The 24334-nt window shown below is 40.2% G+C and overlaps 1 protein-coding gene across 3 annotated transcripts in view; it reads left to right on the top strand.

Moving 5' to 3' along the window:
• ANGPTL5 (angiopoietin like 5) overlaps positions 1-23738 on the top strand; it is a 37448-nt gene extending 13710 nt beyond the window's left edge. The window contains exons 1-8 of one of the 3 annotated variants that reach the window (XM_048843933.2): positions 807-1915; positions 3897-4044; positions 4834-4937; positions 5367-5460; positions 6055-6155; positions 12023-12143; positions 18596-18781; positions 22544-23738. In XM_048843933.2, coding sequence (XP_048699890.2) covers positions 1817-1915; positions 3897-4044; positions 4834-4937; positions 5367-5460; positions 6055-6155; positions 12023-12143; positions 18596-18781; positions 22544-22863 — 1173 coding nt within the window. In that variant the 5' untranslated portion in view covers positions 807-1816 and the 3' untranslated portion in view covers positions 22864-23738. Of the gene's footprint in view, positions 1-806; positions 1916-3896; positions 4045-4833; positions 4938-5366; positions 5461-6054; positions 6156-12022; positions 12144-18595; positions 18782-22543 lie in introns of those variants that run through there. The other 2 variants (XM_075126949.1, XM_075126958.1) reach the window with 2 other exon arrangements.
• The last annotated feature ends 596 nt before the right edge of the window (positions 23739-24334 follow it).

Raw genomic sequence — 24334 nt, 5'->3', positions numbered from 1 at the left:
TGGTAGATATGCTGGAGGGTAGGGATAGGATACAGAGGGACCTAGACAAATTGGAGGATTGGGCCAAAAGAAATCTGATGAGGTTCAACAAGGACAAGTGCAGAGTCCTGCACTTAGGACGGAAGAATCCAATGCACCGCTACAGACTAGGGACCGAATGGCTAGGCAGCAGTTCTGCAGAGAAGGACCTAGGGGTGACAGTGGACGAGAAGCTGGATATGAGTCAACAGTGCGCCCTTGTTGCCAAGAAGGCCAAGGGCATTTTGGGGTGTATAAGTAGGGGCACTGCCAGCAGATCGAGGGACATGATCGTTTCCCTCTATTCGACATTGGTGAGGCTTCATCTGGAGTACTGTGTCCAGTTTTGGGCTCCACACTACAAGAAGGATGTGGAGAAATTGGAGAGAGTCCAGCGAAGGGCAACAAAAATGATTAGGGGACTGGAACACATGAGTTATGAGGAGAGGCTGAGGGAACAGGGATTGTTTAGTATACGGAAGAGAAGAATGAGGGGGGATTTGATAGCTGCTTTTAACTACCTGAAAGGTGGATCCAAAGAGGATGGATCTAAACTATTCTCAGTGATAGCAGATGACAGGACAAGGAGTAATGGTCTCAAGTTGCAGTGGGGGAGTTTTAGGTTGGATATTAGGAAAAACTTTTTCACTAAGAGGGTGGTGAAACATTGGAATGCGTTACCTAGGGAGGTGGTGGAATCCCCTTCCTTAGAAGTTTTTAAGGTCAGGCTTGACAAAGCCCTGGCTGGGATGATTTAGTTGGGATTGGTCCTGCTCTGGGCAGGGGGTTGGACTAGATGGCCTCCAGAGGTCCCTTCCAACTCTGTTATTCTATGATTCTATGATATCATACCAAATATCAATCCTCACGTGTACCTGGATCACACAAAAACAGTCAAGTGGATCTTCACTAAACTTTCAAAAACAGTTCAGCTTTGAGGTGAAATCAAGCATGAGGAATTTCAGGCCCAAATTGTACTGTTCTATGTAAAAGATGTAAGTACCTGAATAGAAGGCTTATAATTAGGGATTTATTGTTTAGGTGCTTAGTTTTCCTATTTTTCAGATTTTTACGCACATTTACTGGGAAATTTTTTAGGAATAAAAATTGTTTTCCTTGAATTATTTTAAAAACTAGTCCATTCAAAGTCCCTTGATTTCTGGAGATGTGCTGTCACTGAGTTTGAGAGATCTTTAAAGTCCATTAGTCCTCTCTATAAGCAATTTTCAATATAGCACAAATGGTAAGTTTTTATAAAAAGCCAATCTCAGATTTTTAACTGCAGTGCATTTTTATTAGTTTTAATTTAAAACCAGAAAACCTACATACTGTATTCTGAAACTGCCTCCTTAACCATAGATATAGCACTGCTAGTGCAAAAATATGGACTTTTTTTCTAGGTTAAAGGGTTTATAAAAGGATTTAAACACTAATTAATCATTTTTTCTTTCAACCAGTCCAGCCCACTAAACACAAATAAACATATTTGAAGGCAACGTTTCCCAAGACCTGTCCCAATCCTATTACAGTGTAAATGTTAATACATTAGTTGTGTCATATGCAGGTACTAAGCAGTAATTGCTTTCAGGGTCAAAACACTGTTTTAAGTGCAGTATATCAATCTTCTATTCTATGATTAAAATGTGTTTTGTTAAATCGAGGCATAAAAGGACTAATGTGCTGGCTGCTGTTTGTGCTGTACACATTCCCAAATACTTGACTCAGGACTTCATAGTGAACAAGTCTTTCCACAGAAATTTGAAACCCGTTGAAGTGTTTGCATTTCTTCAAGTAAAAGATGATCCAGTTTAGTGGAACTTCATTGATCTGTCTAAATATCATTTTTTTCTTTGGGGGTGAGACTGTGCTAGGTAATGTCAGACCCTGTTCTACTAAGGTAAGGTTTTCAATTTCATTGATTTGATAAGATAGTTAATGCAACTGAATAGAGGTTCTGAACAGTGAGTGATGCTTTTAAAATGTATATTGTTTTACCCTAGATGGACTATGATGTATAGAAAAGTTAAATTTCCTCAGAGAAAGAAAAAACTGTTAAAATGGCAGCAACAAAGTTAGTTCATTAACAGTGGAACACAGAGACATTCCTCTTAAGGAGTGTTATCTGAGTTTTGAATCTTTGGGCCAGTTTCTGATTTCATTTACATGATCCAGAGTAAGTCCATTTGCTTCACTAGAATTATACATATTTATACCTATATAATTGAGATCAGAATCTGACCCTTTGTCTTTTAATAATTGTTTTGCTTTTGTTTTTATATAAATACTGGTTAAAATAATAGATTGACCCTGTGTAATTGAACATGGATGCTGGTTAATTCCAACAGTGTGCTTGGTAGTCAGGATGAAACCCTGGACCGAAACACTATTTCAAGTGGTCTGGTTTTAACTGTTACATAAAATTTCCTGCTTCACTTTGTGATTATTTTCAACTAAGAGAGTGGAATCTGCAGTTCAAGAAAGCTACAAATGTATCTGCTTAGGAGACTCAAGATACAACTAGTAATTCAAGAGATTTTCTAAAATCTGTCAGTTCACAATCTTTTGTAATTTTTGCTTTCACTTTTAAAAATGAAAAACAGGTGCCAAAGAAAAACGTGTTCAATTTTATGCCACTGCTGTCCTAGTGCCAAAGGGAGGAATCTGGAGCAGGAAGGGAGAACCAAATATGCTGCAGAAATATTCAGGAATAAATTAAGTTTTCCTTTTAAAATCCTAATACTTTAAGAGTTATGCTTCAGTTTGAATAACACAATAGACAATCACTATGCAGTGTTGTAACAAAACAATAACATTTTAACAACAACAATCTTTAGAGGGCAAAAAACGAATCTGGAGAAAACGTTTGGAAAGTCAATTGCATGTTGTCCTTTCTGCAAGGCAGAAACTAGTTCAGAGTTTTTACCTTTATTGTTACAAGTAACACCCATCATTATCAGAGCCCAAAGGGATCAGAGAGAACATGTTTCAATGTGTTTACTTTGACAGAACTTTGTGAATAATCAGTTCCCCCTGTTGATGGTGTGGGTTCCACACAGCAACAGGGGAATGAAAAACATTTTAAAAGTGTGAAAATGTTAATATATAACCACAGTGGGGGCAGTGCCTTGAAACTGTTTTTGACCCCTTTCTTTCTTTAGAATTGGCTAGATTTCAAGTTGATAGTGTCCATTTAAACTTTCTGCTCCAGGGGAATTAAAGACATTTTGCTGATGTGGTATGTGATTGTAAATATGAGCTGACTATATGGGTAGAATTTATTGACTTCTTAGCTGGGTAGAGTTATGCATGTATATCAGTATTTGCCAGGTCGGGGTCTACCTGATGAATTTGTACTATGTACTAGGCAGAGTGGGACTACAATTATGAATAATAAGGGATAAGCCTGAAGACCTGCTTCTTCACCACAACATAAATAATTTTGTTTAGAAGCAGGGCTTGATCCTGCTAACAAGGACTACTGGATGTGATACTGCTAGGCTTATTTCAGAGTAGCAGCTAGGCTTAGAGCTTGATGTCATGAGCAGTCCCATTAGAGTCAATGGGTCTGCTCGCAATATAGCAAGTAAGTATTTGCGAGTTCAGGCCTTAGGTTAACAATGCCAGGAGGTGGAAGCAGCTCACCAGCCAGTTCTTAGGAGCCTTTTAAGATTGTTTTTAAAAGTCTAACTTACTTCTGGCTCAATCCTCTGAGGGGCTGCTGAGCAGGAAACATTCAACAGTACCTTGCAGGACTGGGCTCAAACCTCTATGGTCTTAGCTTTGAGTTACTAGCTGGCAATTATTGTCTTTAATTTTTAAGAAGAGGATACAAAAGCAAATTCAAAATATAATCTGTCTTCTATTATTTGGTATAACAGGATACACCCAATGGCAGTGCTGTGCAAACACCACCCAAGACTGCAGAGAAAAATACATCAACAGCTATTTCAAAACAAAAGGAACAATGCCTTGTGCCATGTGATATTCAAGCTAAAATGTTACGCGGAGAAAAACATTATATGTGCAGTATGTATTCATTAAGAAAAGCCTTTGGGTCAACAACAAACTCACCTATGCTCTATGTACCTATAACAAACTTTAGTTACTTTGATTCTTCCCAAGCACATGGGCCAGCACCACACCTAGCGACTCAGTTTGGGCACCATGCAAAGGATTTACTGATGGGCATAAAAGGGCTGGGACAGTGGTTATCCTTTGTGCAGATACCCAGGTGGAAGAGGACTCCTTGTGCTCTCTCCCCTGCCTCGTCAAACCCCGCAGAGCCTGCTGCAATCTGCCACAGAATATTCTAACAGGTCTCTTATCTTTTCTCTGCCTCTTTTAACATGCATTATTCATCTTCTGTCTGTCTTACATTTAGGTCTATTGGCTTGTGAGCAAAGCCCAGAAGGATGAGTGCTGGTAGATGAGCAAAAGATTTGAAGCTATGGTGACAAAAAACCTTAGATATCTATCTGTCTTTTACTTGCATTTGTACTTTTAAGGTATCATTCACATTGTTACCTAAGAATGCTGTAAGAGGCTGAGATTCATCCTTGTGCAGAGAGCCTTTCTGTGGGGACAGATCTTCCACAGAGTCAGCACAACTCCACTGAAGTCAATGGGGCTATACCAATTCATGTCACCTGAGGGCCTAGTCCAGAGCTAATGCACCACTTAGGTCTCACTTAAGCACTCTAAAATAAGACATCTTCAGTGTTCACTTAAACTTCATAAAATAAGCATGAAGTTTATACAGCTTAAAATGGCTCTACAGTTTTAATATTATAGTGGGTGACAATACCTCTTTTTTAGGAAATTTGCAGAACTCTCTTGTTGAATATGCAAGAAGTACAAAAAAACTGGTAAGAAATATGATGGATGACCAACAATCTTCTTTGGATTATCTTTCTAATCAGGTACTAATTTTTATTTATAATATGAAAATTTCTTTTCACTTAGGTCACACATTAATAGTTATTGGGTTACTGTGGTAAATGTAAGTATTTATGGCATGTAAAACGCTGCCATTCTTCTTTGTTAGTGTCTAACAATCATTGTGCACTCACTTTGCACACATATAAGGCTCCAAACCAAGTCCCATTGAAGTCCTTTGAAAAATTTCTCTTAAGTGGCAGTTGGATCAAGTCCTAAATGATTGCTCAAATACAAGGCAGTGGAAAATCAGGCACTCAGCATGGCCTATGGATATGTAAAGTGTGCATCACCCTGCATCATAGAAATGAACTACAGACATCTGTATAAGGGAAGGAGCAAGTCATAAGAATTCAAATCTCAGTGCTCCAGTCTGAGTGTATTTAAACTCTTGTTTACTTCTAAACTTACAGGTGAGTGAACTTATGAACAGGGTCCTTCTTTTGAATGCAGAAGTTTTGAGAAAACATTTGGATCCACTTCCTTACAAAGCAGTTCAGTCTCATGGTAAGGACTTTTCTTGCTAACCTTTACATCTTTTCTCTTTATCTTTTTAAGTGTCTTGATAAGGAAATGAGAAAAGCAAAGTCAAGAAGATATGGGATTTATAATAGCTACTCAGAAGTGATTTGTACTGCATAAGCTTTGGAAAACTTATGAACTGTTTTAAAATCTTAATTTTGCAAAAGTACTTTGGATTCTTTTTAAAGAAAATTTATGCCAGATGGATAATATTTGTAGAAAATATCAGGTTTGCTGTCACAAAGGTGCTGTGTCCCTTCTGAACTGGGGATGCAGGGTTGTTCAGCACCTTGCAAAATCCTGCTAGTTATGGTTAGAAAGATCAACTGTACGAAATGCTTTTTTGTGTGGAAACTTCCTTTTTGTCTATTCTCTGCCTATTTCTGACCTTACTACATTCCAGAGAATACACATTTTCAAAATAAATCTCTGATAAAAGATAACTTTATATTTTACTTGACAACGAAATTTAATTTGAGATCATTCATACATTTATAGCTGAGTGCCTTCCTTTTGTCACAATCTGTATTTGTTATTACAATGTTTAACCTAAATTATATTGAATAATTTGTTCTCTAGGACTGGATTGCACCGATATTAAAGATACCATAGGTTCAGTTGCAAAAACTCCCAGCGGTCTGTACATAATCCATCCAGAAGGATCAAATTACCCCTATGAGGTAATAAAATTATCTCACATATTGGGCATACTTTACTGGAAAATATGTATTTAGAATATGTTGAATAATTTTAAAGTATTTTCCTTGGATATTTCTCATTGTGTGAATAAGAATTATATTAAGAGCCATCTAAGTGGCTCTGCCATAATTACAATTTTGAAATCTTTCCCAGTTCCTATAAAGAAATATAATATCTGATACAGGACCATATTCTGTCTTTTAATATACAATGAAAACCACCTGGAAGAAGACTTTAGGTACTTTATATGGCCCCATCAGCATAATAGCCGAGTGCTTCATAACACGCCTTGTATGCAATGTAGTTGTAGCTGTGTCAGTCCCAGGATATTAGAGAAACAAGGTGGATGAGGTAATATATTTAATTGAACCAACTTCTGTGGGTGAGAGAGACAAGCTTTTGAGTTTACACAGCGCTCTCTCACCAACAGAAGTTGGTCCAATAAAAGATATTACCTCACCGACTTTGTCGCCCTCATAACACACCTGTGAGGTGGGGGAAGTGCAATCCTCCCTATTTTACAGGTGGGGAACTGAGGCACAGAGATGCTAAGTGACTTGCCTAAGGTCTCTCAGAAATCTATGGTAGAGCAGAACCTGATCTTGAACATTCTAGGCTAGTGCCATCAACCAATGAATCATCCTTCTTCTCTATAAAACTCCATAGCATTCAGTGAGTGGAAAAGCCATTGCTTTTTTGCTCTCCTCTTATGAGTTTGAATAAAAGGGCCATGGAAGGGCCATGGAGCATGACTAGACAATGGCACACACCTGCACAAAGACTAAGGAACTGAAAGAAATTCTATCCTCACACCCATAGATGTCAGGGCATTTTCTTGTAATCTTTATTCCCTCTATTAGTTTCTCAAAACTGACAGAGATGCTCTCTTGCAACATGGACACTGGGTTCCTCACTGTGGCTACGTAATCCTTCCTTATCTAAGGGCAGGGTACAGGAGTAGAAAAAGAGCTAATGCTGCATTAAGCTATGTGGCCTTTTGCTAGAAAATTTAGGGCTTCTTTCATTGGGAGCATATAGGGCTGTGGTTTCCTAGCTGCACTGTCCTTTCCCAGCAGCAATGTGAATTTTAAAACCTCATCAGTGCCTTGAAGCCTATGTATGGTTGGGTATGCAACGCAAACAGCTGTCCCAATCCACATGTTTCCACACTTTTGCTCTCCTCTGTGTCAGTGAGAGAGGTAGTGGGAGAGGATAATGATCTTAGTTCTGATTCTGACCACAAAGTCCAGGTAAAATAGGAACTTGCAGAACCCAAACGACAGACTAAATTCTTATTTTTTTAAAAAGTATTCAATGTCCAATGTTTTTCTTTTGTTTCTGCTTCTGGGTGCTCTGTTTGTAGAAGTCCATATGTGTTTGCTGCGATTTGGCATTGCATCTACAGGCCTTTCCACTTTAATTTTGCATATACATGCCTGGGATAGTCAGTTATTGGAAGAAGAATGGAAGGCAAAACAAATACTACAGTATAATACTTAATTATAGATATTTCTCTGTTGTAACAAAACAGGGATGGGGGAAGCAGGTAGAAACATCCCATCCATCCCTAGCCAATTGGTACCTGTGATGGGGAATATAAACCGCACACTGGGATGGAAGGGGTTGAAAGACAACACTTGGTCCAGCTACCCCTGCCCCTCCAACCTTGCAGAGCATACTCCAACTGGAGACAGGGTTGAAAAGGGAACAACCCAGCTCAGAAGGCTGGAGAGGAGTACAGACCTACGCTGCAGGCTCATGCCAAAAGGGGCTAGAGATGCCCTGAAGTACCAGGACTGTATGAGCCTGGTTGGGGCTGACAGTTCGGTTTTCTTTTTCTTTTTCCTTATCTGGGACTAGAAATGGAGGGAGAAATGGTAGGAAGCAGCCCAGGAAGGATAACTCAAAAAGTCCCCCCCCCCACCTCCAGGGGTCAATGCTACTGACCCTCCTACGGCCCTGGGTTGGATTTGGTGTAGTGGGTGGGCTGGCGTCCCCTACCACTACCCCATGACTGAGTGGATGCTAACCACTAGGCCACCCAGCCCATTGAGGACCTTACTGTTGTATCCCACAAAATAGTCAGAAAACTCAGAGCCCAAACCCATAGTCCTGTGCAGACAAAACTGTCATATATGGTGAAATCTAATGAAAGGGCTAAAGGAGGACCTTGAGAGCCCTCAAAAGTAACAGAAATGTGGTTCTTCTGGGCAGGGGAGGCCAAGCTGCAGAGGCTACACAGCGTATCTGGGTTCCACCTGGTACTGAAGAACTCTGTCCTTCGGTAGTTCTCTCACCACAATGTAGGGGATAGGGCTTAGGACCAAAAAAAAAAAAAAAAAAATCTATCCAGAATCACCAGCCAATTCTACCCATGGAAGTGGACTGCAGAGGCCACAGATGCTACTAAAGCAGAGGTAGTGTCCACAGAGCAGTTGCATTAATGCTCCATAGATTCTTGCAAGGAGGATTCTCTCTGTCCCAATTCCAGGCAGATCCACTGCACAAAACTCATGTATTTCAGGCTTTCTTCAGGAGTCAGGATTTGGCTCTGAAGTAGAGGGTTCCAGCTGAGAAAACTATTCATGCCTTTTCCAAAATCAGGTGTTTACTGGAGGAGATATAACTATTATCTCTCAGTGAGAAAAGAGATTGCTCAGTCCATTTGCTGTAACTTTTGGCTTCAAGTGGTTAAATTATTACCTGTTTCAGAGCATAGTGCAAACCCTTCTGAAATGAAAAAGTTCTTTTCACTTCAAAAGCATTTTTGACACTTTTCTACATTTGGCACTTACTGCCAATGTCTGAAGATATGGGAGATATCAAGTAAGTGGGGAGATTCCTTAAAATACTGACAGAGTCAGGAGACAAAGGGAAAAATAGTCATACATTAATTATAACCATGAAGGAACAATAAATAATGAGAACAAAACCTTCACTTACAGAAAGGTATCTCATTTCATGTTTAATAGATGCCACACAGATCTGAATGCAGATCATGCTGACAGGATCTCCCTGAGAATGTCCAAAAGTATGGGTGTGTATTTTATTAAAGAATGATATTAAAGGGAAGGATTCTCTGCTCCTTGAAGTCTTTAAACCACGATTGAGGACTTCAATAGCTCAGACATAGATGAGAGGTTTTTCGCAGGAGTGGGTGGGTGAAATTCTGTGGTCTGCATTGTGCAGGAGGTCAGACTAGATGATCATAATGGTCCCTTCTGACCTTAGTATCTATGAATCTATTAAAAGAGTTTAATGTAAAACCGCCTATGGGATAAGGCATAAAAAGAGCAAAAGACAAACATGTGTTTGTAATTAAAGCTTAAAATATAGAAGAACAAAAGACTCAAGAAATTAAGACATAAACCTGTAGACAAAATAACTAATAATTCATTTCTAAGGCTTGACTCATAGTCAAGAGCTGTGGAAGGCTTGTAAAACATAACTAAATGAAAAAATTACAAAAAAGACAGTATGTCCCAGTAAAAAAAATACCAAAGCCAGCATGACAGTATTAATTTCAGTAACCAGTTATCCAACAACAATAAACAAAAAGCCCCTCAAACAATCAGGAACGAAAATAGAAAACAAAATATCTTTAGTCTTCTCACAGTTTTGGGGTGACTGTACTTTGTCTCCCTCCTGTGGTCTGCTCTAGGAATGCCATTAAGCTCTCAGGCCATTACCTCTCTATGGGTAGAGAACTGTATCCTTCTCTCTTCAGATTGGGGTTTTTAGGCTGCCTCTGTAGTTCATTGTGATTCTCCCAGCAAGCAGGTCTGACTTGCTCTAGCCCCTGCATTGTGCTTTCTTTCCACGGGTTAGGGCCAGCTCAAAGCATCCAGGAAGTTGACTTACTCAGCTACTTGAGGATTCAGAAATCCCCAGGTTGTGTAGAGTCAGCATAATGAGCTCTATCCCCCTCCTGGCTCCCACATAGGGGACATTTCCAGAGGAAAGAGGGCCTGGATAGAGCGCTGCAGTGTTCCTACAGTCCCTGGTTGCAGGAAAACCCAGTTGGGGCCATAAGAGCTGGGTGCAGCAGAGTGCAGCCCTGAGGCTGCTGTAATTTGTCCAAACTGGCTCCCTTCCAGGCTCAGGCTCAGGCTCTGGCTCTGGGAGTGGCAAAGGTGGCCAACGTTACAGCTCCTCTCCTTTGCTTTGCTGGATGCTGCTGTGGCACAGCTAAGGATCTGGCTCATAAACTTTCTGCTGCTTTCACTCAGCAGAAAATGGAGACAATTTACTAAACTCGCTCCAGGATTCTTTCCTTTACTTATCTTCTTATCAGTTATTGAGCAACAACAGTGTAGTCAGTACTTACCCTTGTTGTAATGAGTACACCCACTGACTTATGTCTCTGAGACGTTCAGTTCCATTAGTGTTAGTAACATTGGGAGCCTTGAAATATGTAAGTCACTGTCTGCAGCCATCATTTTAAGCCCTGTGAACAAGTTTAGGTGACGTGGTATCCAAAATGGTGTACACTATTCTGCACTAGGGCTCCTAATGTTAACACCTGTGCAGCTGAACTAGCATTGGCTATGGTGGGAAATATTTGAAAAATGTCTTTAGTGTACAAAAGCCCTGACAATGGGTGAGTATGCCAATATTGTCAGGGTATATTGGGGTTCAAAAGGTTTTGAATGGCAGGAGAAAGTGAAGCACAGGCAGGTGGGAGGGATAGCTCGTTGGTTTGAGCATTGGCCTCCTAAATCCATGGTTGTGAGTTCAATCCTTGAGAAGGGCCATTTAGAGATCTGGGGCAAAAATTGGGGATTGGTCCTCCTTTGAGCAGGGGATTGGACTACATGTCCTCCTGAGGTCCCTTCCAACCCTGGTATTCTATGTGATACTCGCTACTGGGGAATGTGATCTCACATGCATTGGCTTTAGTTCTAACACACCCGAAAACATAAATTTTACTAAGGTCCCAATACAGCAAAAAACTTTAAGCATGTGAGTAGTCCCATGGCATTCAATGGGACTACACACTTGCCTATGTTAAGCATGTACTTAAGTGCTTGATTGGATCAGGATCTATTTTATGCAGAGTTTTCCATCCCACTAGGGTGAATTAGTGTGATTCTGATGTCTCTGAAAAGAAGCTCTTTCTTTACTTCCTATATCTGGTGAGTCCTTCAGTTAGGAGCCTGTGTTTCCCATGCATAACAAACAATGCTGGAAAGGAAAAAAAATTCAGATAAGAAGTTGTTTGGAAAACTAAATTAAGAGGACCAGTAGGAAGCAAAGGAGAAAAATGCACAAAATGGTGATGAAATATTTGTTGCCTTTAATGTCTTTTTTCAAGTTTAACCAAGGTGCCACAAGTACTCCTTTTCTTTTTGCGAATACAGACTAACACGGCTGTTACTCTGAAACCTTTTTTCAAGTTTGTTCTGCTGAAGTAGAAATGTAATACTGAATATTCTTGCACATATATGTAATTATTACATACCCACGGCAAATATTTCCAATTCAAACGGAGATAAATACAAATGTAGTAGAATGTTTATTGGTGTGTGTGTGTGTCTGTGTCTACATACATACTTCCCCCAACACATCTGATAATATATTTATTTATATATATGAAAGGTGGTTTCCACTAGTTCAGTAATTCTCTGATCAAGCCTTCCGATCAATTAACAGGCAATATAGAAAATTCTTATAACATTATTGGTTCCAGGCATTTATCTTAGAGTACTTTTGCTGATACATTTTAAAGGGATGTTATTTTGGAAAATTCTGAATGTCCTGCTTTTTAAAAGTTATTTTCCATGTTGCAGCTGCATCAGTAAGTGGTTCATCAGAGGATATTCTCTAGCCATTCATGTTTCTGTTCTAGGTTTTGTGTGATATGGATTTTAAAGGAGGTGGATGGACTGTGATTCAGAAAAGAACCGATGGGGTAATTGACTTCCAAAGAAATTGGTCAGAATACTTGGATGGATTTGGAGATCTTTCAGGTACTAATTTAATATGTTAAAGAGATAAATGTTCTACATTTTCCAGATTCTAAATATATTTTCTTATTGTAAGAAAAAAAGGGCTTTGGACCCAATCATGATGTCCTAATGCTGATGACACTCTTGTGATGACCCTGCCTGGGATGCAACCTAGAACTGGGGTACCACTGAGTCCTCTGTCTCACCACCATGGGTGATATGGTGTCCTCTCACCCTGTGCTACTGGACAAGCTGCAGACCACTCCAAGTTCTGCACTCTCACAAACCTTTACACAGGCAGGGCCCCACCCAGCTGCAGTTACATGAAGGCTTCTCCTCAGCTCCACAGCCTGGGACTCCAGAGCTGTACTGTCTTGCCCTGGTTGAAAGCCTGACCAGTATAAATTTATTACCCAGTCTGATACCCGCCCCCAATGTGGAGAGGAATGTGTAAAAGCCTTTGTTAACTGAGCTGAGGTTTTTCCTCAAGCACTTCACTCAAACCACACTGTTTTTATGTAAAATATAAATAGATTTTAAGTGATTATAAGTGATAGGTGTACAGATCAAAGAAGATCACCTAGGAAATAAACAAAAACACAATCTAAATTCTCTGAACTGGATAGGATTTGAATCAAGCAGTGTCTCACTCACCCTGTTAGATAGTACAAACAACCCACCAAGCTTCCATACAGAGGCAGGCTTAGGGCCCCCCTTCCCCAGTTCAGTCTTTGTTCCTGAGGCCTTTTCAGGTGCTGTGTTGTAAGAGGAGTGAAGCCAATTCCTGATGTCACTTCCCCCTTTTATATAGTCTTCCAACTTGCTGGAAAGATCCTTTGCTGTGACATATGTCACACAGTCTCCCTTGGGTATGTGCTATCTCTGAAAGTTTGCATTGTACGCCAGTGGTGGATTTAGAATCATAGAATTTCAGGGTTGGAAGAGACCCCTGAAGGTCATCTAGTCCAACCCCCTGCTCGAAGCAGGACCAATTCCCAGTTAAATCATCCCAGCCAGGGCTTTGTCAAGCCTGACCTTAAAAACCTCTAAGGAAGGAGATTCTACCACCTCCCTAGGTAAAAAGAAAAGGAGTTCTTGTGGCACCTTTAGAGACTAACCAATTTATTTGAGCATGAGCTTTCGTGAGAAAGCTCATGCTCAAATAAATTGGTTAGTCTCTAAGGTGCCACAAGAACTCCTTTTCTTTTTGCGAATACAGACTAACACGGCTGTTCCTCTGAAACCTCCCTAGGTAATGCATTCCAGTGTTTCACCACCCTCTTAGTGAAAAAGTTTTTCCTAATATCCAATCTAAACCTCCCCCACTGCAACTTGCAAATTTAGAGTTAGTGAGGCCCTGTGCGCAGCTTCGTTTTCGCCCCTCCCCCTGGGAACCAGCCAAGAAAAAGAACATTCTCTCTTATCTCCCCCTGTTTTTCATTCTTTTTTCCTTCACTTTCCTGCTATATTATAAGTAATAGGAAGTAAATGAAAATAAAGTGAGGTACATTGATTGTTTTTGTAGTCTAACCTTTTTTTTCCACAGACCACTTGAAAATTGCTGAGGGTCTCAGCGGACCGCTTAATGATCTTCCCAAATGTTGTTTGTACCGTTAGCTAACTATTGTCGAGTGCTTTATAAAAAAAAAAAAATAATAACTTTTCCTCACTCCACCTGAATGGAGTTCTTGGACCACAGTTTGAGAACTTCTGGTCTATATGAAAACTTTAATTTGCATTATGCTAATGTGAAAAATATGTAAAAATAAAAAGTATAGATGATACATGAATGGAAAAATAAAAGTTAAACTTCCTCTGAAGAAACTTATTAAATTTGAAAAAAAACAATTATTTGAATAGCTTTTTCTCTACCCTTTCTTTACAAAATCAATTAAGTCATTGTAAGTAATATTTTGTAAAGATGCATTTTCAATTGTCAATATTGCCAAACTTGTCAAATGTTCCTGACTCATCATATTTCGCAAATAATTTTTAATTCGTTTCAATACAGAAAAAGAATGTTCACTAGAAGCATTTGTGACCAGTATTGTTAAAAATATTTTCAGAATGGTTTCTATATTTGGAAAGGTTGCCTGCAAACCGTCACATTCAAGTCTATACAAATCAGCTGGTGATCTCAAAGCACAGACCTCATCATTTTCGATAAAATGAATGAAATGTTTCACTTTATCTTCAGAAAGATTTGTGTCTATGTCCTCTGGGTAGAATTCATTTAATTTCTTACTGTAGTGGCTTTTAGCATTTTCATCCATACTTCTGTCAAAAAACATGCGAAATAAAACAGTTTTTTTAAGAGATTCATCTCTACTCTGCAATTGCACTATTTTTGTGTCACAAATAACATTGACGTCTCAACGATGATCTTCTCTTTCCCTTTTAAATTGATTTATTTATCTCTAGTTTCATCAAAAAATAACTTCCTGGGGGTTTTTTTACGCTTCTCGTCAGATATATCAGAGGAACCTATATTTTCTGTTCTGCTTCCACCAAGCTATAGTCATTTCAAACTACTATGACAAAACTTTTAACTGAGGCTTTTAACAATTGTGCAGCATTCATTCAATCAATTTGTATCAACCTTTTGCAGCAATTTGCTGACGGCATTAATTTTTTGAAGTAAACGGTTCCACAAAAGACTAAAAACAGCAATATCATACTTTTCAAACTTTTCTGCTAAGGATTTTGCTTCAGTTTTCATAGGTGGTTTTTCAGAATTTGGTGTGACTATGTCTAATAAGGTTTTCTTTATATCATCATAGCTCATTTTCAAAGCCAAAACAGCATCTGCATGAGCAGACCACCTGGTGTTACAAATTCTTTTGACTGTCAAATGTTTCCATTTGCCTGCTCCAAGCATGATTGTAGCATACTCCACCGATGTGTGGCAACCAAAAAAAAGGCATACACATTATGAACAAAGTCAAAAAAATGTGTAGTTCCCTCACAAGATTCGGCTGCAGCATTGCAGATTAAATTTAAGGAATGGCTGGAACATGGTATGAATAAAGCAGATGGGCTTTCATGGTTCAGTCTTGCCTGTAGACCTGAATATTTTCCTGCCATATTTGCGGCATTATCAAAGCTCTGCCCACGACAGTGTTTGATGTCCAAACCTAAATTTGCAATGATTTCCAAAACAGTTGTCTCTAGACATTCAGAAGTGTGGGATTTTAGCGGGACAAAACAAAGAAATCGCTCTACAACTTCACCATTGCCGGTCACATATCTTAAAATTAATGTTAATTGGTTTACATGACTCACATCTGGTGTTGAATCAACTATTATGGAATAGTACTTGGCATCCTTTACCTCATCAGTGAATTGGTTTCTGAGCCGCTCTGTCATTATAGTGATGAATTCATCGTAGGTTTGGTGCGTTAAAAAGTTGGTCTTCCCTGAGCCACAATACTGATAATTTTTCAAATGTTCTTTGAGAAAATCATCAAATTCACTAAGATATTCAAGACAGGGTAAAAAATTACCTTTTTGATTTGACAGTGATGACTCAGTCCCAAAGATGACAGCAGTTTGATTGTGGCAACAACACGTCTCAGCACTTTCCTCCAATAAGCACACTCCTTTTCAAACTGAGCCGACAACACAGAATCAATTCTTCCAGATAATTTACACCTTTGAACGAACTTACACATAGCATTAATATGAGCTTTGGGAGTTTCATGATCAGCAATATGTCTTGCAATGTTTCTCCAATTAGAGTGCCTGTTAACGAATGTTTGCTTTCCTTTACTAGGGTTAGGGAATAATTTGCAAACATAACAGGAGACTGCCTTACTGGTTTCCGAAAAAACCAACCAATTTCTCATTTCTGTCATCCCATTTTTCTTCATCCTCAGAAAATGGGACTCATGAAGACCTCTAAATTGCTTTTGTCCTCCAACCTCATACTCTTTTCTCAAATTTTCCATATTACCTACATTTTTTGGTTTATTTTCTAAGAAATATTCTGTCATATCCAATGAAACGAGATTTTAGCCAAAATGCAATGTCTTCAGGGAAGGTTTCTTCCCTTACTTCGACAAAATTACCAATATTTTGTGGTTCCATTGTCACTTCAGAGTCCACTTGTTCAACTTTTGCAGTCGTCGTGGTATCCCCACAACTTGGCAAGTGATCAGATAATTCAGATGTTTCCTCGCCCATACTTTTTGATGAATGTCCACTATTCAATACTTCAAGCTTTTTAAAATAAAATGACAAACTGTCTTTTTGCTTAGGTTTGTCTTCTTGCCTTGCCTTCATTTTTTTTGCATTTTTGACTGCCAGACTCATAGTGTCACTTCATTATTGCTAAAAAAACTGACCTTGATTTTAGGCAGATTAAAAATGTCCGAAAGATCCAGGGCATAGCCACAGGTGGTCCTGTGTGGGCCGTGGACCACCCAATTACGTTTAACGCCAGTAGCACTGGAACATTTTTAATAGCGGGGGTGCTGAAAGCCAGACCCCTGTCCACCCCAGGCATGGGTCCAGATCTGGGTATGGGCCATGGGGTGGCAGCGAAGCCCTTTAGAGCCCTGGGTGTGGGGCGGCAGCCAGGACCCTGGGCGCCCCGGACACAGTGCATGAGCAGAGCCACCATGGGGCTGGAGAAGGAGACACCAAGATCTTCATGGCTGAGGACAGCTTCGGACACCCCGGCAGTCCTGCGCTGGCCAGCCTGGAGAAGCAGGCAGAGACCTGCATAGGCTGAACAGCCACCTGAAGGCGAGGGGCGGGGGCACAGTTCCATCGGCAGCCACCTGAGCACCCCACTGTCTCCGCACGCTGATCTCTGTTCGCCTCCCTTGGCAGCTGGGTCTTGCAAAGTAGGCGGCTGCCTATACCCCTTAGCCATCGCGGCCGTGCTGCAGCCCCAGTGGCCGGGCTTGGGCACCTCCCTGTCTCCCCAGGTGCCCGGGTGGTTCTGTGCCCTTAACAATATGTTTTATCTTAAGTGGTGTGGGGCGGCAGCTGGGACCCCGGGCGCAGGGCGGCAGGAGAGCCCTGCATAAAATGTGGGGGTGCTGCAGCACCCCCCACAGCCCTTGTTCCTGCGCTTAAGTTTTGGTGCCCCTTGTTGTTGGGGGCCCCGTGCCATGGCATGGTATTTTTTGGGGTAAATCCTTTCCTGTTATACACAGTTCTTGAGGTAATCCTTGTGAGTGTTTGTATTCTCCTCAGTGAGACAGCCATTTTGTTTGGCCTTTATATTGTTGTACCTGAAAGGCTGCTTGTGAGTGTTCCCAACCTCAACATGTTTCAGTGACACACACATAGCGAAACTTCATAGCTTCATATACAGTGAGAGCACATACAACTTAACAGGATATTAATGTTCAACAGATTAAGACTTCTAAAATGATATCTCACAAGGCCTACTTTGTACAAAATATATCACAATTATGTATTAATATGGTGAATTTGGGGTGCAGAGTGTCTCTTTGGGGCACACACTGTCACAACTCCCACTGAATTCCATGGGATTTTTAGCTGCAAAAGGGCTGGAGGATCAAATGTATTCCCCCCACAATTCATTTCATACTTAAAAAGGCTCTACTGTTTTTGCTCATACACCATTTTTTTTCTCCTGAAGCAGAGCCGAGGCCCTGTAAAATTTCATCCCAATAGCAGCAAGTTTCTGAAAGTTGTGAGCAAATGAAAAGATCAGAAAATGGAAGATCGCTAAGGACAGATCCTCCTTCAGAGGAGTACCAGGTCTTGTTAAAGGCAGGAAAGCTCACAATTTTTCAGCTTCAGAAACCATCACAACCCATGCTGGCCAAGCTTTCATGGTTTGAAGCTCATAAATGCATCAAACCTCAAACACGTTCTCATCAAGATGGTTTGAGATTTGATGCTGCTCTAACATTTAGCAACGTTACTGTTAAGGTTGACACTGGATTATGTGTGGCCAAGCAGACAATCCACCCGATTTTTTGTACACCTGCAATGTATACTGAGGACAGTTCTTGCTTCTATATATATATATATATATGTGTCACTGAGGCTATGTCTACACTATTGGCTAAATGGGCACCGCTGCGATTGATGGAGCAGTGTTGATTTAGCGGGTCTGGTGAAGACACACTAAGTTGATAGGAGAGCGCTCTCCTGTCAATGTCTGTACTCCACCTCCCCGAGAGGCGGAAGCTATGTCGATGGGAGTGCATCTGAACTAGTGTAAATTAGGTCAACTAACTGTGTTAGTGTAGACCAGCCCTAAGTAAGGACGTGTGTGCAGGAGAATCCAGTTCATGGATTTTCATGATGAACTAGTGAACCTTCTTCTCCTTCCTAAGCCTTTTAAGTAAGTATGTTCCTTTCAACCAGCACAATATTCATTACTTTTGGTCCAGGAAGGGAAATAGAGTAGGGAAAATGGAAGAGATAATTTTGCTTCTATAGATATTTTTTACAAAGTTTATTTGATTTGTATTTTCTTTATTTCACAGGGGACTTTTGGCTTGGACTGAGGAAAGTTTTTCTTATATTAAATCAGAAAACAACAAGCTTTATGCTTTATGTGGGTTTAGAATCTGAAAATGACACATATGCCTATGCATCTTATGACAACTTTTGGCTAGAGGATGAAGCATGTTCCTTTAAAATCCATTTAGGCCGTTATTCAGGAACTGCTGGTAAGATCACACTCCTAAGTATTAAAATAAGTCTGTCTAAAAAAGGTGGAGATGATGAAATATTAAGTTAGGATAATATGAAAAATGTCCATTTCTAATTTGTGTTTTTCTATAAAATAAATTTCTGCGCATGATGAATTTTAAAGCTGTGAAAGTGAGTAACTGTTAATGTTATGGTGATTGGTTGGACCAAGGTTTATTTTTTATGTAGGCATAATCCCTCCCATCCCACCCTGTCAAGGTTCCTTCCCCACTCTGAACTCTAGGATACAGATGTGGGGACCTGCATGAAAACCTCCTAAGCTTATTTTTAGCAGCTTAGGTTAAAACTTCCCCAAGGTACAAACTATTTTACCTTTTGCCTTTGTACTTTATCGCTGCCACCAAACATCTAACAGATATATAGCTGGGAAAGAGCCCGTTTGGAAACGTCTTTCCCCCCAAAATCCTCCCAAACCCGACACCCCCTTTCCTGGGGAAGGCTTGATAAAAGTCCTCACCAATTTCCATAGGTGAGCACAGACCCAAACCCTTGGATCTTAAGAACAATGAAAAAGCAATCAGATTCTTAAAATTCTTCTTTTAATAGAAGTAAAAGAATCACCTCTGTAAAATCAGGATGGTAAATACCTTACAGGGTAATCAGATTCAAAACAAAGAGAATCCCTCTAGGCAAAACCTTAAGTTACAAAAAGACACAAACAGGAATCTATATTCCATTCAGCACAGCTTATTTTCTCAGCCATTTAAAGAAAACAGAATCTAACGCATATCTAGCTAGCTTACTTACTAAGTTCTAAGACTCTATTTCTGTTCTGTCCCCAGCAAAAGCATCACACAGACAGTGAGAGAGAGGCTTCGTTTCTCCCTCCTCCCAGCTTTTGAAAGTATCTTGTCTCCTCATTGGTCATTTTGGTCAGGTGCCAGCAAGGTTATCCTAGCTTCTTAACCCTTTACAGGTGAAAGGGTTTTTCCTCTGGCCAGGAGGGATTTTAAAGGTGTTTACTCTTCCCTTTATATTTATGACACATCCCAAGAAGGAATTTGAGTAAATTCAAGTTAAGTGTGAGATATATAATGCAATAAAGGTCTGATTCTTTAGTTGCTCTGGGCCTGAACTAAAGCCTGCTGAAGTCAGTGAGAGTCTTTCAGATGTTAGTCACGTTGTTTAATGGACTACTGGAAGATGGTTTGATGCCATGCTGATGAGGGTGAAAAAAGAAACTGAATAGAGCAAATCAAGCCCAGAGTGTGCAGAACTTCCATTGATATCACTGGCAGTTCTGTAAAAGTAGCAGATGAAATCACAACTTAAGTACTTGTATCGAAGAAGAGTTAAGGCAATTCCAAATGGGTAAAGGTATTTGAATTTTCTATTAACAATCCTACAGTACACTTTCTCTTATTTCAGACCTTCCCCCCCCTCACATTTATTAAAATGTATCAGTATTCCTCCAAAACTATACTGATGGTTGCTCACTTCTCTTCACACTTGGTCTCTCTTGGTAGCCAGCAGTAGACAGTCCTTTGTCTTTTTAACCAGAAAATATTACTACATCAGGTTAAATGTACAGGACTGGTTGTCAAGAACTCCTGTGTTGTAATGAACATAGTTTACAGACTGACTCTCTCTGGGGCCCGAAGCTACTCACAATGGACCAGATTTCAAAAATGATCTCATATTTTAGATTCCAATTTGAAACAGTCCTCACCTGGAGCTGTGGTTGCTCAGTGCCTCTGAAAACCAGGCTTTAGCTGTCTAAAAATGGACACTCAAAATTAGAGGCCACCATTGAAAATCTGAATCACAACGTCTTTTTTCTGACAGCTTTCAGAGTAGCAGCCATGTTAGTCTGTATTGGCAAAAAGAAAAGGAGAACTCGTGGCACCTCAGAGACTAACAAATTTATTTGAGCATAAGCTTTCGTGAGCTACAGCTCACTTCATCGGATGCATTCAGTGGAAAATACAGTGGGGAGATTTATATGCATAGAGAACATGAAACAATGGGTGTTACCATACACACTGTAACCAGAGTGATCACTTAAGGTGAGCTATTACCAGCAGGAGAGTGCAGGGTGTGTGGGGGGTGACTTTTTGTAGTGATAATCAAGGTGGGCCATTTGTCATTACACAAAGTAAAACTATTTCCCCTTGTTTATTCCCCCACACACACACAGTTCCTCAGAAGTTCTTGTCAACTGCTGGAAATGGCCCATCTTGATTATCACTACAAAAGGTTTTTTACCCCCTGCTGGTAATAGCTCACCTTAAGTGATCACTCTGGTTACAGTGTGTATGGTAAAAAGAAAAGGAGTACTTGTGGCACCTTAGAGACTAACCAATTTATTTGAGCATGAGCTTTCGTGAGCTACAGCTCACTTCATCAGATGCATACCGTGGAAACTGCAGCAGACTTTATATACACACAGAGAATATGAAACAATACCTCCTCCCACCCCACTGTCCTGCTGGTAATAGCTTATCTAAAGTGATCAACAGGTGGGCCATTTCCAGCACAAATCCAGGTTTTCTCACCCTCCACCCCCCCACACAAATTCACTCTCCTGTTGGTGCTAGCCCATCCAAAGTGACAACTCTTTACATAATCAAGTCGGGCTATTTCCTGCATAGATCCAGGTTTTCTCACATCCCCCCCACCCCCATACACACACAAACTCACTCTCCTGCTGGTAATAGCTCATCTAAACTGACCACTCTCCAAGTTTAAATCCAAGTTAAACCAGAACATCTGGGGGGGGGGGTAGGAAAAAACAAGAGGAAACAGGCTACCTTGCATAATGACTTAGCCACTCCCAGTCTCTATTTAAGCCTAAATTAATAGTATCCAATTTGCAAATGAATTCCAATTCAGCAGTTTCTCGCTGGAGTCTGGATTTGAAGTTTTTTTGTTTTAAGATAGCGACCTTCATGTCTGTGATTGCGTGACCAGAGAGATTGAAGTGTTCTCCGACTGGTTTATGAATGTTATAATTCTTGACATCTGATTTGTGTCCATTTATTCTTTTACGTAGAGACTGTCCAGTTTGACCAATGTACATGGCAGAGGGGCATTGCTGGCACATGATGGCATATATCACATTGGTGGATGTGCAGGTGAACGAGCCTCTGATAGTGTGGCTGATGTTATTAGGCCCTGTGATGGTGTCCCCTGAATAGATATGTGGGCACAATTGGCAACGGGCTTGGTAACGCCCATTGTTTCATGTTCTCTATGTATATAAATCTCCCCACTGTATTTTCCACTGAATGCATCCGGTGAAGTGAGCTGTAGCTCACGAAAGCTTATGCTCAAATAAATTTGTTAGTCTCTAAGGTGCTACAAGTACTCCTTTTCTCTTTTTTCCCGTTTCCCCATTTTTTGTTTCTATCTTTCAGGACAGAAAGCTCTAGATTACATGCATGCTAAGTTCTTATTGTTAGAAGGCCACATTAAAGCCACAATCTGTTCTGTCTCTTTTCAACTTCTCCAGCATTTCTCAGTATCCCTCCTGGTTTCAGTTATAACTATTTCTTTCTCTCCCTCTCTCTCCAGCACATAACTCTCCCTCTCCTCCTCTCTCTCTCACACACAATTGTGGTGTCATGCCACAACACATCACCCTGGATGTTTGAAGAAGCACAGCTTTCTAACAAATGAGGATAAAAAGGCAATTTATGCATTATTTAGAGGGCTTTGTTTTTGTACAAAATAATTATCTTAACGTCTATGGCAGTTTCTTTCTGGTCTGTTTCACTCAGGTGATGCATTTCGAGGATACAGAAAGGAAGATAACCAGAATGCAATGCCCTTCAGCACATTTGATGTAGATAATGATGGATGCAACCCAGTATGCTATCTCCAAGAGCAGCCTGTGAAGAGCTGCAGTAATTTCAGTGATAACACTGGCTGGTGGTTCAATCAGTGTGGCCTTGCAAATCTCAATGGTGTTCATCGTTTCACGGGAAAGTTTCTTGCAACAGGGATTCATTGGGATACATGGGCAGAAAATAATAAACCAATCAGAATTAAATCAGTTTCAATGAAAATTAGAAGAACCTATAATCCATATTTCAAATAGCAGCCTATTAGGATAGAATTATAGCTCTTCTAGCAATTATACTGGTTGATATATCAGCATAATCTTAAAGATTCTCACTTGTAGTTAATGCAGTCTTATGAATTATTTTAACTATTTACATGCAGTACTACTTAATCAATTTTATTTCCATTATGAAATTATGCCTGATATTATACTACTGTATGTCAGTATAGCTCAGTGGGTTAGCACCCTCACCTCTGAATGAGAAGGTCCTACGTGTAATATATATCATATGAGCACAAGGCTTTTATCATTCATTAATCTCTATTCAGCTCCCTCTTATGAAATTTCTCGGAACTGGTGGCAGCATTTTAAAACACACGTCTTTGCATTTCACATTTTTTAAAAATAATAAAGTGACAGTAATGCTGACTTTTGAAATTAGTTTCTCTGCATATCTGAGTTACCAAGAAACAATCAGAGAAAAAGTATTATCAGTAAAATGCAGCAAAACACGTTTGTCATTAAGATAATTTAGAAAATTTCCTTTATCTGGCATAAATTTCCAGACTCCTGCAATCCTTATTTAAGCAAGACTCTCATGGACTTCAATAGAAGCCCCATTAAGGTTAACAAATGAGTCCTTAATATGTAAAACAGATTTAGGGCTTTTTAATGGCCTAAATTATGAATTCACTAAAAATGAATGCATGCACGACATGCATGATCACCAACAGAACTTGTAGGAATTTCAAAATGTCTTTGAAATTGTAATTTTTGGAACTATGGACTTGATCTTGCATCTCTCGTTCTATAGAAGTGCCAGTTATATTAAGTAATCTGGATGGTTTTTATTTTTATTTGTCAGTAAAAATGCAGGCCTATCAATAAAAATATGAATATTGTCAGAGCAATTGTTGTTTCAGAGTCTGGCATCCTTGTTGCACAAAGTATATGTCCCTATTTCATCCATCTTTTGCTTCAGTTTTAGTCAGGAGTAACTGTCATAAGCAATGTTGTAAACCTAAGAAGGGTGTCTATGGGCCACATTCTCCACTATCTTGCACCCTGGGTTATCATTTACATCTGTAAAAAGTAAGTGTAAAAACAGTGGTTCTCAAAGCCGGTCCGCCGCTTGTGCAGGAAAAGCCCCTGCTGGGCCGGACCGGTTTACCTGCCGGGTCTGCAGGTTTTGCCGATCATGGCTCCCACTGGCCGCGGTTCACTGCTCCAGGCCAGTGGGGGCTGAGGGAAGCGGTGTGGGCCGAGGGATGTGCTGGCCGTCCTTCGCGCAGCCCCCATTGGCCTGGAGCAGTGAACCGCGGCCAGTGGGAGCCACAATCAGCCGAACCTGCGGACCCAGCAGGTAAACAAACCGGTCCGGCCCAGCAGGGGCTTTCCCTGCACAAGCAGCGGATCAGCTTTGAGAACCACTGGTGTAAAACATGATCAGTTCAGAAAGATCATGTTTTACACTTTCTTTCCACAGATGTAGATAACTACACAGGGG

The sequence above is a fragment of the Caretta caretta genome, chromosome 1 (genome assembly GCF_965140235.1).
Source record: "Caretta caretta isolate rCarCar2 chromosome 1, rCarCar1.hap1, whole genome shotgun sequence".
NCBI classification, from domain to species: domain Eukaryota; kingdom Metazoa; phylum Chordata; order Testudines; family Cheloniidae; genus Caretta; species Caretta caretta.
Note: the sequence above shows the minus strand (reverse complement) of the source record. Positions and strands in the feature narration are given on the sequence as shown.